Consider the following 15,797-nt stretch of genomic DNA (forward strand, 5'->3'; position numbering starts at 1 on the left):
AATAATTTCTTTTCATTTTACGTAGGAGTGCAATATAGTTTCAGGCTTATTAAACTTTGCTAGTTGTAGTATTCTGATGGTATAACTATTGCGACATTTAAGTTCACAAGTGTATGTGTGACTTGCTAAACAGTGAATTACTTTATTTCTGTACTACGCTATTTGGTGAACTCTTTTCATAAAGAGAGAGATGTTGTCCTGTAATGATCGTACCATATTGCACCACTAGAGGGTGGTGTCGTGAAATAAGAGTAAAGTGGAGTTGGAAAAGTTTTAGAGTTAGAGTATAGTTAGATGGCTAACTGATAACTTGTTGTGTCTCCCTGTTACCTCTACGATGTAAAGTCTGTGCTGAATTCATTAAAGAGCACTGTTCCTTTATGAGGACTGGTTTATTACCGGCCGCTACTACACTGTTCTTTAAGGATGTCTGCATTTCACACAACTGTCTAATAGGATAAAATAATTGACATTGTATACCCAAAGGTCAAGTCTGGATAAACGTGTATATGATCTCCAACTTGAGTGCAAAGCCAAGGCATATAATTGTGGTGTGTTGCTCTAATTTGTTTCCTCTCTGTGCAGGGGGATGACTGAAGGGATCACCTTGCTAATCCTTGCTGTCCAAACTGGCCTCATTGAGCTGCAGGTCATCCACAGAGCCTTCCTCCTCTCTATCATCCTCTTTATTGTTGTTGCTTCCATCCTGCAGTCCATGCTGGAGATAGCTGAGTCCTAGCCCTGGGAGCATCTAGAGGCAATTAAGATAATATACCAAAGACTTTTTTCATGTGTTTATTTTTAAGAAAACTCTGTGTCCCACTGTTTGTTTTATTTTTTACTGATCATAAACAACTATTAATAACTATGGGCAGTTAGTTAATTATCACAGAATTCATTATCTATGGTCATCAGTACAACTCATGCTAACATCATAAGTTAAGTAATACTACGGTGTACTGTCCTTCTTTCTTCATTCTTAAACAGGCAGTTTGTCTTTTTGACATCAATAAATGTAATCTGACTGAATGTGTGTTTGCAAAGCCTGTTATCAACCTGACTGCTTTCTCATACGCTGGTTTTGCTGCCCGTCCCGTAGGAGTTTGTGGAAGCACTTCCGTGCAGTTTCTCTCTGTCCCTTCCTGCTGATCTTTCCAGCGTACATGGCTTTTATGATCTGCCAGTTCTTCCACACGGACTTCTGGCTTCTCATCATCATCTCCTCCTCAATCCTCACCTCTCTCCAGGTAACACACAACCGCATCGCAGTGTGCAAAAACATTAAATTAAATAGTTTAAACTTGCTCTACCCAAACAGTTCAGGCCAATAATAATTAAACATGTATATTTGCTTGTTTTTTAATTCCATAATAACTCTGAAACACTCTACCGCCAGGTGCTTGGCACTCTGTTGACCTGTTGTTCTCTTCATGGTGGAGGAGTTTCATAAAGCTCCAGTGGAGAACATGGATGAAGTCATATATTGTGTAAATGGGACCTACAGATTGCTGGAGGTTCTGGTATGTGTCACACACACGTACAGCAACTCTTTGCTAAGTTCTGACTGTAAACCAACACTGTCATGTAATGCATCAGCATTGTCTCTGCCTCACTGTCAGTGATTTGTTACCTCACCAGGTTGCCGTGTGCTGTGGTGTATCAGAGAGTGTATTTGGCGAGTGGAGTGTGATGGGAAGCACCATCATCTTGGTCCACTCATACTATAACGTCTGGCTCAGAGCCGAGCTGGGCTGGCAGAGCTTCCTGCTCAGGAGAGATGCTGTAAACAAGATAAAAAGCCTCCCCACAGCTAGCAATACACAGCTGGAGCAATATAACGACATCTGTGCTATACCTTGTGTGTCACCTCTGACACCAAGAACTGCAGCAAGCGTTTGGTGCTAGAGGTCACATTTTGAGTTTGTGAAGATATTTAAGGTAGACACACGTAATTAGCGGCAGCTGTGTTGTTGATCGGGAGGAAGCAAACAGTTTGTGACCGCTGCGCTGCTGTTAAATCCTAGAAATAAAGAATCTGAAGGACAAGATGAGTAAGGCTGGAGTTATTGGACTGTATCAAGTTTAATAAATTCATGCATACCAGTGACATCGCGTCACCCCCGCCAACGAACACCCCAGTGGTTTCAAGCCTGGGCTTAGCCTCTACAGGAGAGGTTTCAGCCATGTGTGTCCATCACAAGCCCACCACCATGATCTCAGGCCTTGAGGCAACAATCATGAAAACTAATCTTAACTGAGAGTGTTGGATGTCCTCATTGTTGCAGAGCACATGGACAGCATACTCACCTGGTTCTGTGGGCCAGCAGCACATGTCACACCATCCATCACCCTTGTCATCACATTCAATCTTGGTCTGAGAGAAACCTGAAGACAGAAACGTTCAATGATAAAAACACACAGTGGAATAAAATTGTGAGAAGTCATCAGTTGATGCAGTTTAAGGACACTTGTTGTTCTGTGCAGTCTCACCTGGAGCTCGCGCTTCTAGTTCATGCCATCATCACCAAAGATTCTTCAAATAATAGTTTAAAGATGTCCATGAATGCACTGCTAACTGCTCTTCACCCTGATAAAAATCAACATGCATTTAGAATAAGAAAAACTTTTACAAAACCAAAAGCTTCACTGTACTTAGTGATTTATATGTCTAAGAAACAGGTTCAGTTTGTAACTGAGAGAGCGGCTCAGTGGTGCTGAATTATATTTCCAATAGAAACACAATTTCATATGTTGTAGTAACAACACACTGCCACAAGATGGCAGCCTAGGCCTACTTTACCATGCTGTTCCAGTCAAAAAGAAAAAGTGACAGAGCCTTGAAAGAGTGACAGAGACACTTTTTATGAACTCATCTGTAATGTGTCACCTTTTCTATAGAATGAAGAAGTGCTTCCCTTCTTTTAAAGTAAATACAGGCTTACAAAGATCCTCTAAACAAAAAATCCTCGCCTGCAGAGAGCAAAATCTCTTAAATAAATGGGGGTAAGCGTAAGCTGAAGCCATCTGATGTTTATGTTCATGAATATAACACACTGAAACATTTTGTCTTTGTTTTTATTGTTTATTAAAATACTTTTAAATGTCTAGTTTTAGTTTAAGAACCATCTAGTCCAGCAGGTGGCGGTAATGCACCTTAAAGCTCTAACCGCCAAAGAAAACCCCAAAGAAGAAGAAGCCGCGAAGTTCCCGCTTCATTGTGTTTGTGTTTTAGTTTATTTTTCTTCCTCATCTAAAGTGAAGCACTAAGGTAACTTTGATCTGAGTTCAGTCAATCTTGAATTTAGCTCCTGAGTGAAGTTTTCTGTTGCTCTCCTCGGTCTCTGTTGTCAGTTATTTGTGAACCAGTTGAAAGAAAAAGCCTCTACATCAAGTCAAGCTGCTATAAACTAATTTACAAGAAAATATTAACAAATGCTAATGAAACACAGAGAAGAAAACAGTGTTATTATTAGAAGAAAGCTTTTAAATTAGCTAAGTGTAATCAGAGTTTCTATTATTTTATTAGTCTGTTACTAAGCGCTAGTTAGCATCTCTGTCACTGTGTGGCACCTGCATAGTTTTTGAATGCAGCGTGCTATCCAAGCTAGCTAGCTAGCTAGCTAACGCCAGCCATCATCAATATAAGGTCACTTCCAGCGCCAAAAAATCCAAATATGTTGGCGGTAAAAGTGCTATAATGAAATCAATTTAAAAGAAAGGTAAAAAATAAATGTATTCCAGACTAAAACACAGCTGCCTTTGTCTTATCAGCAAAGTTGTGTCAGCCCACAGGGCATGTGATTGTAAAAACTGGCCTCACTCTGAGAGGCCTGTTGTTAGAATCATTTCAAAGATAATTTGATAAATTCTGATCAGTATTCAGTAAATGAGCCTGATTAACTGTTAGCAAAATAATAATGATAGGCCAGAGATACCAGAGATTCATTTTTAAAACAAATACAGCCTCGAACCCCAAGAGGGGATCTGTGTTTTAAAAGTACTGCAGAGTTTTTAAAATAGAATAGAATAGTCTTTTATTGTCTTTGTACATATTCAACTAAATTGTGGGTGCTCCACACCAACTGTGCATGGAAAACAATATAAATAGTAAGACAGTAAGAATAAATTAGAGGACAGGTTGCAGAATGCTTGAAAGTAGTGCAATGGACTTGATATAAGTAGAGAATCGGAGTGTGACTGAGTGATGAGGGTTACTCAGATCATGGCTCAGATTTCTACACCCACTCAGATAGGATAATCTTCCACGGCACACCTGATCAGTTCTCACGGCACACGTATATATGCCGCGGCACAGTGGTTGGGAAACACTGTACTCGTTTATGCAGGTCCATCGATTGTTCTGTTTTTGTTCTTTGCCAGGGCTTTTTTTTAAAGAGGAATTGCTCTCCTGGTACTGGTGTGCCATACTGCTGAATTTGGTATCGGTGCTCAAACCTTTTGTGTATGTTTTAAACAAGTTGCTCACCCAGGGAAGCTAAAATTTGTTGTTTGTGCTCTCAGATGAACATATGAGACACTTTGACTCTTCAGTGCAGTGTGGAGCCTAACAAAGTTCTGTTTTGTGTCCCAGCTGATCAGGAGGAGGAGAAGAGTCTGACGGAGCAGCAGGGGAACATTTACGCTACTTGGACTCAGCTCAGCCACTGCAGAGAAAACAATGAGTTCGACAAAGAAGGTGACAGATACTAGTGTTAAGAAATACTCCATTAACCCTTTAAGGCCTATTGGAGCAGGAATGCTCCGTTTTGCGTAACAATTTTAAAATCCCGGTAGAACTGCACTTAAGCTAACACAATTATTTTATTTAAGAATAGTTGTACTTACATCTTATGCCATCAGCTTGCCCTAGGTCACGTTTCCTTCCACATATGTATTTGCAGAAATTGCATAAAAAGCACTTGCAGCAAAAAAACATAATATACCAGAAACACGCTTTGCTGTTCATAGCACTTCCTATGTTGGAATAGATGCCAGCGCGAACTATCACATGTCCGACTTTACCTGCCAAAACCTGCCTTCAGCGACACCTATACTGGTGTTTTTAAAAGTCATGTTTGACTTTATTCTTTTCTGTATTGTTTCTGGGATGCTTAGAACTCAAACTGCACTGTTGGTAATAGTTTATTTTGATGCACATGCTGTTTGTTTGCAAATTTGCATTATAATATTTATTTTTGTTTTTCCTCAAAAATGCTCAAAAACAAATTTCCTGTGGTTGGAAACAATGTGCAACTTTTTTAAATTTACAGTTTTGAGGGATACAATTTTCTAACTACAAATATGTGTAAAAAACAAAACAAAAACAATTTAAATTTTTCTGTATTTTATTGCAGTTTTTTTGCACTTTATGTAGTTACTATGGACTTAATGCATAGATATTATTAACATTTGGGATATAATGGTCATATTGATGTATAGCAACTTGAAATGCTCCCCAAAATGGCATTAAGGCAGGGCTCTAGACTAACTTTTTGCCGGTACGCCTAACTTTAAAAAGTTAGGTGTACCAGCACAAAAGTTAGGCGCACACAAATTTTATAATAATTTATATAATATAATGTGTTTTTCTGGATACACTGTGCTTTTTCAGCATTCAAAGATTGATGACACCGTGTCAGAGCACTGGCTATGAATTTCAGAAGGATCAGGCCTTAACTTAACAGAAAAGTTAGCAATAGTTCTTTTCCTATTACAGCTACATCCACTTCTGTCGTGCCTAGGCTGCTCACTAGGGCTGGGTATCATCACTGATTTCTATAATCCATTCGATTCCGGTTTTCAAAGTCCCGATTCGATGCAACTTAGCCTCAGACAGTCAGAAATATTATAATTCTGATCATTTATCAGTACTGACTTCTTCAGAATTGTGAACATCACAGCAGATGCCTTTGTGTGAAAGTAACTGAGAATAAAACACAGAAAAACATGAAGGAGATTTTCCTTGTCTGGCTTTTTATAGCAGATAACCTTCAAAATATTCTACAATGTTCTGCATATAAAGTTCGCAGGTCGCATTTGCGACCAAATTGGTCGCACTCTAGAGCCCTGCATTAAGGGCATGTAAAAATTAGAGATGGACCGATCCGATATCACGTATCGGTATCGGTTCGATACTGACGTAAATTACTGGATCTGATATCGGAGAGAAATAAAAAATGTAATCCGATCCATTAAATTTCAAAAAAGCACCTCACAAAACTTGCGACATGGCGTAACTCGGCTCATAACCGTAGCACGTCGGAGCAGTGTGCTCACGTGATAGAGCGGCTGTGTGTATTTGTAGCCTCGCTACCAATCCGGCATTTCATCTCCGAGGAAGTTATCCCAGAGAGAAGTAAAGCAAGTGTGTAAGTTCGTCTCTGAATGTTTGTAAAGCATTCCTGCGATGGAACATATATGGAGCGACTGCCTCTTCTCTCCCCCTCCCTCTCCTGCTGCTACTTCAGTCATGAAATCATGATCAGCTGATCGGCTTTTCTGTCGCGAGTCCGTCTCTCTTGTTTGTTTATTGCCCACTTCGCGCCAGAAAGAGGAAACCAGCAGCTGAACAACAGCAGCACGTTTAACCTTGATAAGCTGTTGTTAGAATTTATTTAATATTACTTTCTACACCAGGATCCTTTTCTAGCTGACGGCTGGTAACTGTGCAGGGGCGGATCTAGCAAAGTTTAGCCAGGGTGGCCGATAGGGCATTAACAGGGAAAAGGGGGCACAAAGACATCCTTTTCTTTCTTATTCTCATTTAAAATGTCTAGATTTTAATAAATAATTATCTGAATCTTACACCCAAAGTTTTAATCTGATGTAAAATGTATAGAAGTCCATGACTGTATATAGTAACTAAGCCTAATATACCCTAGTAAGCTTTACTACTTTTTCCTTTGGGAAGGTACCATCTGTGCAGTCTGCAATTCTGTTGAAGAAAGATGTTGAATCTATTTAATTATTCTTGAAAAATAATTGATTTCTGTGAATCTTTTTTCACACTGCATCAAATTAAAGTTGATTATGTTGATTAAGCATCATGAAGTGGAGGGTGGGTGATTCCCTATCTATTTTTTTTTTTTTGCTGGGAGTTTTAGAGCCCTATTATTTAGGTTACTTACTCCTTAAAATACCAGAATAGGGAGGATGGAGTAGGATTAAGTGTATTAGATTGATCACTATTACTGAACTATGAAATATTTGGGTGCTGTGTATTTTTTGCATACAGGTATAACAGAATAGCTTTAGTGTTTTGTTTTTTAACTTGAGTATGAACTTATACAAAAACAGCAAGATATTTAAAAAAAAAACAGTTCTGTTGATTAAAAAATACGGATTCATATCGGTATCGGCAGATATCCAAATTTATGGTATCGGACATAAAAAAGTGGTATCGTGCCATCTCTAGTAAAAATATAAACATAAGCTCTTGGTTCTATGGTAGGTCTTAAAGGGGTAAAAGATGAAGTACTGATATATATATTATGCAAAACTAACTGAACCTTGTGCTATATTAATGTAATGTAATATTCATGTAATAATACAATGCCTACATTGTAGAGGGTGACTTTGCCTCTAAAGAGGAAAATGGGCAGGGAAGAGGTTAAAGTGGGATTCAGCAGGATTCAACCCTAAAATCAGCTGTAGTGGCTCAGTGTGGGGAAAAGAGTCACAGCTCACAATCATTTCTATTGAGAGCTCCAGTCGATGCTCTTAATGTACAGGATGTGATCAGCTGACCTGCTGCTCTCTGTGGATGTACACAACTGAATTCAACCAGATGTCTGCAGATGTTTCATGAGTTGTCCTGGCTGATTTCCATCCTCTACACCAGGGGTGTCAAACTCAACTGCACAGGGAGCAAAACTCAAGGCACACTTTAGGTCGCGGGCCAAACAAGATAAACATTTATTGAACACACTAAAACCATGTTTTTTAAACAGAAATATGAATAAAAACAGACAGGAATTTTATTCCAGAATAAATAAACTTAAAAAATCAACTTTAACTTTAAATGTTTTGATCTTCATAAAAATATATCCTGTCAAAATTATGCAAGTTAGAAATATGAACATGCTGCAAAAACCCCAGAAAAAATAAATGAAAACATACACAAGGTTGGAGCTGCATGTAGACGGAGCTGGGGCATTGCTGCAGGAATGGAACTAATAAACTGTGCAGGCCATTCAGTGTCGTACTTTGCCTTGAGTGTACCATTACACTGCAGCTCCATCTGAATCTGCACAGGTGCAGTTTCCACGTAAAGAAGAAGCTTGAAATTCTCTTTTTGTGCTTCACAGTCACCAAAGCGCCGCGAACTCAGTGCGCTCAGTTTATCAGCAAAGTGCGCCGACTTGGTTCAACATTACTTGGCAACAGGGAAAGTGAGACAGGTTGCACTGGTGCATTTGTGACAGCTTCACTTGAAATGCCTTCACTGCATCATACATGCCATGTCCATTGTTAAATCTCCCAATTCTTTTGATCTTTGGGCTGAAGGAAGGACAATACTCGGTGTATAAATGCTCAATCAACAATCTTTTATTCCATACAATTCAACACTTTTGAGCATAAACCATCCGGAGGGGAGATGAGCGCGGGAGGGTGTCCGCCTGATCTCGAAGCGTCTGAGTGTTTCTCACATTCTTATAGCTTCAGCCCCCCTCCACCTAGTCATAAAACCTAAACATTCACATTCTTTCTCTCTTACGGCGCCTAAGTGACGGCCTTGGCTCCCTGTTTTATCTCCTCCTGATGAGATGGGGCAGAAAACCTCTCCGGTATGCTCTGTTCTCTTCTAATCAGACAAATAAGGCCATGACTCTCTGAAAACAGTATTTCTTATACCTCAGCAGTATAATGCATCATAAAACAATATCACTCATTCACAATAAATCAGCAGTCTAATGTAATACAAATCAGTTTAATAACTGTAATAGTTGTCACCTTCTTCAAAGTCAGGAGAATAATGCAAACTAAAACTACGTAATAATTTCACTATCTTTAATTAGGGGTATAACGTGGCATAAGATAATATAATAATCTCACACCATGAACTGATAGATTTCTTTGCTGAGCTCAAAAACTCTATTGAGAACTTTTCCCCAACTCAGCCAACGGAACTCTGTATGATAAGGATGTCGCCAAACTCTGAATCATAGAAGGATGAAATTAACGGTGATTTAAACCTTTAAACTCAGATAAAATTTACGGTTTGTGTTACAGTGATCGTTACATGCTCCATTTATAGGACTTTACCACACAGCCTGGTGTATGATGCAGGATTGGATTTCATGTGTTACTGTTTAGGCTCAAATCAATTTAATCTTTGATGCCCGCAGTGATGAAATAACTCCCCTCAAATGACTTAAACCAAAAGTAACAAGCCTGTGTTGAAAATGTAAGGAGTAGAAAATACAGATTTTTTTTTTAATGTAGCGAGTAAAAGTAAAAAAAAAAACGTCAGGTTACAGTCAGACTCTGACATCATCCTTCACTGAACCAAGCTAGTAACTGTTACATATGATTTATTATTATCGAATAAATTATACAATTATAGAAATATATAATAGGAAACAAACAGGAAATATAAAAAAGTACAGACCTGGTAAACATTTATTACTATTCTGAGTGTGTTAGCATTAATATTTGTGCACAGGCAGGAGGGATGGGCATGATTTTAGAGTGTTTGAACAATGATTAATTATCTTTAACAGCAGGTTGGATGTAATGTGTTACTACTACCAGTAGGTGGGGATAAGAGACCTTTAAGGTGTTTGGTGCCACACTCCACCTTGAGGTTTAAAACTAGTATTAATGGAGGGAGTTTGAAGCTTCAGTTTGTTTAATGACTGCATTTCACTCACTGCCTCTGCTTGTATCTCTGTCACTGCAGGACCAACGTGGACCGAGAAGTCAGCGCTCTCAGGAGGCCGACAAACCTCACAGAAGAAAGAGAGAGAAAAAATACACCTGTGACGAGTGTGGGAAGGATTTTACCTGGAAGTCTAAACTAAAACAACATCAGCTCATCCACACTGGAGAGAGACCGTTCAGCTGTGACTTGTGTGGAAAGTCGTTTTCCTGGAAGAATGTCCTAAAAAGACACCAAGTCATCCACAGTGAAGTTAAAGCTTACAGCTGTGATCAGTGTGGCAAAGCTTTGACTCAAAGTAGCAACTTACAGAGTCATCTAGTTACCCACTCTGGAGTTAAGACATACAGCTGTGACATCTGTGGAAAAACCTTCAGCCGGGTATGGAGCCGAAATATACACGTACGCATTCACTCCGGAGAAGATGTGTACTGGTGTGATCAGTGTGGGTCATCCTTCACCACTGCAGGTCAGCTTAAAACACACAAACGAGTCCACACAGGAGAGAAACCATACAAGTGCAGACACTGTGACAAAAGCTTCTCACAGTCAGGTAGTCGTAACGAGCATGAACGTACACACATGGAAGGAAACTACAGCTGTGAGCAGTGTGACAAGAGCTTCAGTAATCTCAGTTCATACTCTGCACACAAACGATCCCACGTTACTAATAAACTGTTTCACTGTTACCACTGTGCCAAAACATTCACTTCATTATCTGCTCTGTGCAAACATCAGCGCGATCACGCAGGGCTGAAACCGTTCCCATCACAGGATCAGAGTGAATCTGAAGAGAGAGAGACATCCTCTGGTTTCAGAGTCCAACTTAAAACCCTGGAGATCAGGCTCCACAGAGTTCAGGTCGGCTCTCCTTAAGTTTAAGTTAAAGTTCTAATGAGGCTGTGAATCAAACTGTTCCTGTAGTTCCATGTTAATCTTTATAAATTGTTCTTCTGTTTGTGTTCAGTCATTACCTTTTTTTTCAGTGGTTGGATGAAAAATCAGTTTCCTGTTGTTCAAGTTTTTATTGAATGTATTTTGTTAAAGTTCTTTTTGTTTAACTTCTTAAATAAAGTTTTTAAAAAAAAAGTTAAATAAAGATTTTGAGCCATGATGTCATTTCCTGTATTTCAGAGTAAAGACTGAAGTGACAAATGGAAACATGTTTACAGTCATGGAATAAACACTGATGGGTCATCTGTAGGAAGTTCTATTGCTGACCTGACAGACTCGACCTTGTTTACAAAGAAAGAAAGGAACTGATGACATGTGTCAGCAGAGGCTTTCAGGGTTGTTTAGAGTAGAGCTGATAGTCTTAAAGAACACGGCGATTATGACAATTTAACACAATGACCTGAGAAACATTCTTTTAACATTTCAAAAGAAACCTGCAATTTGTCTTTCTTCCACTTTCACTCTGCTCTCCTACACTGACGCCTGACTGCTTGGGTGGATTCATTTAACCAGGGCTGTGGAACACGTTTTGGGCGCCTGGTTTTTAATGGGTTCACAGGGTTTAGGGTCTGAGTACAGGTTTCCTGGAACTGCAAAAGCAGCTCATCTGGGGTGGATCCAGTAAGTAATCTAAGGCTATTCATCATCTCTCCCCTCAAAACAGGACTACAACAGTTCAAAATCAGGACTACTTAGGACTTAACCAAAACAGAACCAGAAACAGCTGGGGGAGCAGCACAGCAAAGGACTCATCCAGACTGGAAAAACGAATCGGGAAGGCTAGCTCTGTGGTCGGCATGAAGCTGGACACTTTGGTGATAGTGGGAGAGAAAAGGACATTAAAGAAACTGCTGGACATTATGGAAAATGCTGGGCATCCTCTGCACATGCTCGTAAATAATCAGAGGAGCCTATTCAGCGACTCCTTTGTCCCACACGCCATCAAACTGTTTAACTCCTCGTTGGAGGGGAGAGGGAGGGGAAACAGGAGGACAAAGGCGAGTGGGAACAACTGAGCTGTAGTGCCTTTTCACTGTGCAATATTTGCAATATTTTTTTATATTTGACCTTTTTTGTGGGGCAAATAATATTGACACCAGTCATTTTGAGTTTTTCTGAAATGATTCTGTTGTCTACAAAATATTTAAAAAATTAAGCTTTAGGGAAATCCTCTGGTTGAAAATCCTGTTTAAAAAAGCAATTGGGACAATTGTGGTGGAGACAGCTTTTGTTATAATATCAATAATATTTTTATGAATATGGGATACTGTTACATGTTTGCATAGACTTTTGTGGAATATGGAGACACTCCTGGCATTATATGAGCAAAGTGAAACTCAATTTTTAGGGTTCATGGAGATGAGTGTGAAGATCCAAACAATCGCTGTCAGTGATGGAGAAGCTTTGATGAAAAAATTTGGTAAAAAGTTCACCAGCATGAAGGAAATGAAGTTCTCAAACTTTCCTTAGGAGGACCCCAGCACGCCTGCTTAAAGAAAAGTAAGTGTGCTGATGTGGATGCTTGCAGTGACTGCTGTATAGAGGCCATCACATGAAACATATCAGTGTCATAAATGTTAGTTTAGTCACGTGTTTGTTTATTATCCTTATTGTTTTATCTGGGACTGTTTGCAAACATCTCAGAGAGAGGAGACACCAGCATCTGAACAGAGACTCAAACCAGCAACCTGCAGCTCCCTGCTTGGCTGCTCCAGTTTTCTCCTCTCTCATGTTGCCCACCAGTGATTTCTAGCTGCCCACCCACACAGCAGGCTAGAATATGCACTGAGCCTCAGCACCATGGTTGCAATACTTGGACATGTTTTCTTTATTAAATAATGAACCAGACCCCAAAAAGTAAACAGCTGTTATTGCTAGGCAACGGGAGCAGCATTTGGTGATGCAGCACCTGACATTCCTGACCATGTGGGCGGAGCATGCATGGAATGGAATGTTTCGTAGAACTGTGCAACACAAGCACTTAGTTACAGCATTTTTCATTTTATCCAGACACAGCTAGAGACACATCTACAGCAGCATCTCTGTGCAGGACAGACGACGGTTGAAGAAAAAAAACACATCGAAAACTTCACTTCTCTACAAAACTTTGGTTCCTTTGTTTAAAAGGCCAAAATGAATCAAGGGAGATCGAGAAGAGGATTGGTGAGTGCGTCACCATACAGTACAGAACAGTCTGAGCTGATTAAACTACGAGAAGAATTTCAAATAATACAGGCTGAAAATGTCAAATTAAAAGAAGTGGCAGAAGAATCAAGAGAAGAAGCTAAAAATTCAAAGTTTGAAACCGAAGTAGTATTGAAGGAATTACTGCATGTGGGTCTAAAGCTTAAAGGAGAGAAGATGGGAAAACAACAAGCAGAAAATGAGAATGAAAACATCAAGAAAGAACTGTTGGAAGCTCAAAAAGCATTGCAGGAAGAGAAAAGCACAGCACAAGAAGCTAAAAATAAATATCAAACTGCAAAGAAGGAGGCAGAAAATGTGATGCAGGAATTACAGGAGGTGCAGGAAGCTTTTGAAGGGGAGAAAAGGAAAATGCAGTTGGCAGCACAAGAAGCTGAAAATGTAACGGCTGAAGCTGAAATACTCAGGAAGGAATTACTGCATGTAAAGCAACAACTTGAAGAGGAGAAAAAACGTAAACATGAGGCAGAAAATGAGATTGAAAATATGAAGAAAGAATTGTTGGAAGCTCAAAAAGTGTTGGAGGAAGAGAAATTTAAAATACAGGAAGCAAAGAAAGAAATGGAAAATACAAAGAGTTTCACTCAAAACATGAGGAAGAAGTTGCTGGAAACAGAGGAAGAAATAGAAAAAGAGACACATGGAAAATGGGAGGCAAAACAGGAAAGTGAAACTCTGAAGAAGAAACTGATGAAAGTGCAAGAAGAACTTGCAGAAGAGAAAATTGAGTTGAAGGTATTCAAGAAAGAAACGACAGCGTCTGAGGTGACCAAGAAAGGCTGCAAAGATGCACTTAAAGAAATGCAAAAGCACAAAAAGGAAGCTAAAGAGCTCCTGAAACAGAAAGTCAAACTGGCCAAACAGCAGCTGAAAGAAGCATTTAAAGATGCCGAGGAGCAGCTAAACAAAACCTTAAAAGAGCTGAAGGCAAAAGAAAAAGAAAAGAAAGCCGAGGACAGGAGTGGATTCTGGAGCAGACTGCTGAGAAAAAACTGACCCAGCAGCATCAAGTTTAAGGAGAGCAATAGTTTCTTCCTCCTTCCCCCTCTCTCAACCTTTCTTTCACAAAAATCCCCCCAAACTTGACTTGGGACGTTTGTTTGTTTTTAAAAACTCTATTCTGAATACATGTACTGAAATACACAAATAAAATTGCCATAACTTGACCTCACGTTGCCGGCTTCTTTTCTTGTGTGTCTGTGGATGTAAAACAGTAACACACTTTCTGCTCTGTGTGTTTTTAATTGTAAATAAATGCAATATATCTTCATTTTAAAAACTTCTGCTCTAAATCTTTTTTTAGCAAAATGCTTTTTTTGCCCCTTCCTGATTTCTTATGTTTTAACATGTTTGTTACATTTACATGTTTCCGATTTCAAGTGTTAACACAGATGGTCAGAGACAGAGGTCTGGACAGCTCTTTCCCTTTATTTGTATTTATTCAGGTTATTTTTATACTCAAAAATCCATCCACAAGCTTCAACGCGTCCAGAACTCTGCTGCCCGTATCATCACCAGGACCCCTTCTATCCACCACATTACTCCTGTTCTGCAGCAGCTTCACTGGCTCCCGGTCAAATATCGTATCAATTTCAAAATACTCTTGTACACATTTAAGGCTATTCATCATCTCTGCCCTCCATATCTTTCTGATCTGGTTAAGATCACCGCCCCATCTCGTTGTCTCAGATCTACTTCTTCCCTTTCACTCTCCGTCCCCTCCCCCCGTCTTGCCACCATGGGGAGCAGGGCTTTCAGCTGCTCTGCTCCACGACTCTGGAATCCCCTACCTCCTGATTTAAGAAATATCTCTTCCTTCTCTCTCTTTAAGTCCCAACTCAAAACTCACTTGTTCAAAATAGCTTATCCCACATAACCTCTCCACTCTGCTCTTTTAAATTAGTTTATGTCTTATGCTTTTACGATTGTGTAAACTGCTTGTTTTTATGTTGCTTTTTATTCTAATGTGTACAGTGACCTTGAGTGTTTTGAAAGGCGCTTTCAAATAAAATGTATTATTATTATCTTTGAAATATCTCAGTGTGACACTGATACTGTACATGAGTGTGGTAGGTTTTGAAAACAGCATCAGCAGAGTACACAGCAAAGGGGAAAGGAACAATTGTTCCTTTCAAATTTTATACAAAACATCCAATCCTGGATCATATCCATATCCACTTAGGATCGAGTGATCCAAATACACCACATTGTGACAATAACCACGGCATAGCAGCTGATGAGCAGCAGATAGATACTGCTCATGGCACCACTGGTGCAACTAGACTTGCAGTCAAGACTGCCAAAACCAAGACCAAGACCAGAGGGTATCGAGACCAAGACAAGACTAAGAACAAGTCGAGACCAAGTCGAGACGAGACCAAGACCAAGATGAGACGAAGTCGAGACGAGACCAAGACAAACAAAAGAGTCTTTACACTGCAGCCAGATGCTGCTTCGTTTACGGGTGTCAGGCATATTTATGTGTTTTTGCTTTCACACAGCCCTCCTCACCACTGTCTACTGTCTCACTCACTTACTGAGAGGACAGACGCACCCTCCACTTGACTGTCGAGAAATGCAGATCCAAAAGCAACAACATGGCAGGTCACGAGACAACAGCAGTATCCTGAGCAGCGAGGGGTCCAGCAGCAACAGCAGTATGTGCAAAAGGCATCAGCAAGGAGAAAACACCATCATCATGACTGGATGGATGGAGATGCATTTCCAACAAGCTGCAACTTCACTGTGTGTGAATGCA

At 39.8% G+C, this 15,797-nt stretch overlaps 2 protein-coding genes across 4 annotated transcripts; both read left to right on the forward strand.

Moving 5' to 3' along the window:
* The first annotated feature begins 16 nt into the window (after positions 1 to 16).
* On the forward strand, positions 17 to 10,921 carry LOC147320597 (uncharacterized). Of its 3 annotated transcripts, XM_086308700.1 has the most exons (5): positions 17 to 649; positions 1,100 to 1,247; positions 1,397 to 1,520; positions 4,592 to 4,696; positions 9,902 to 10,921. In XM_086308700.1, exons 4-5 carry the CDS (start codon positions 4,679 to 4,681, stop codon positions 10,754 to 10,756), a joined length of 873 nt encoding a protein of 290 aa, XP_086164826.1. In that variant the 5' UTR covers positions 17 to 649; positions 1,100 to 1,247; positions 1,397 to 1,520; positions 4,592 to 4,678; the 3' UTR covers positions 10,757 to 10,921. The 3 variants fall into 3 exon arrangements, with proteins under 3 accessions (XP_086164826.1, XP_086164827.1, XP_086164825.1); XM_086308701.1 differs by lacking the exons at positions 17 to 649; positions 1,100 to 1,247 and having other exon boundaries at positions 1,392 to 1,520; XM_086308699.1 differs by lacking the exons at positions 17 to 649; positions 1,100 to 1,247; positions 1,397 to 1,520 and adding an exon at positions 3,172 to 3,268.
* A 1,606-nt stretch (positions 10,922 to 12,527) lies between these two features.
* LOC147320598 (uncharacterized) lies at positions 12,528 to 14,200 on the forward strand. Its single transcript, XM_086308698.1, has one exon. The coding sequence runs from the start codon at positions 12,968 to 12,970 to the stop codon at positions 14,033 to 14,035; it is 1,068 nt and encodes a 355-aa protein (XP_086164824.1). The 5' UTR covers positions 12,528 to 12,967; the 3' UTR covers positions 14,036 to 14,200.
* Positions 14,201 to 15,797: the final 1,597 nt, after the last annotated feature.

This window comes from Aulonocara sp. 'chitande type north' Nkhata Bay, linkage group LG10, assembly GCF_057382095.1.
Source record: "Aulonocara sp. 'chitande type north' Nkhata Bay isolate Kocher_YH1m ecotype deep benthic linkage group LG10, A_spYH_male_GT1.1, whole genome shotgun sequence".
Classification (NCBI taxonomy): domain Eukaryota; kingdom Metazoa; phylum Chordata; class Actinopteri; order Cichliformes; family Cichlidae; genus Aulonocara; species Aulonocara sp. 'chitande type north' Nkhata Bay.

Excerpts from the sequence above, each read along its gene's own strand:
- LOC147320598 (XM_086308698.1), top strand. The coding sequence starts at position 12,968 with ATGAATCAAGGGAGATCGAGAAGAGGATTGGTGAGTGCGTCACCATAC.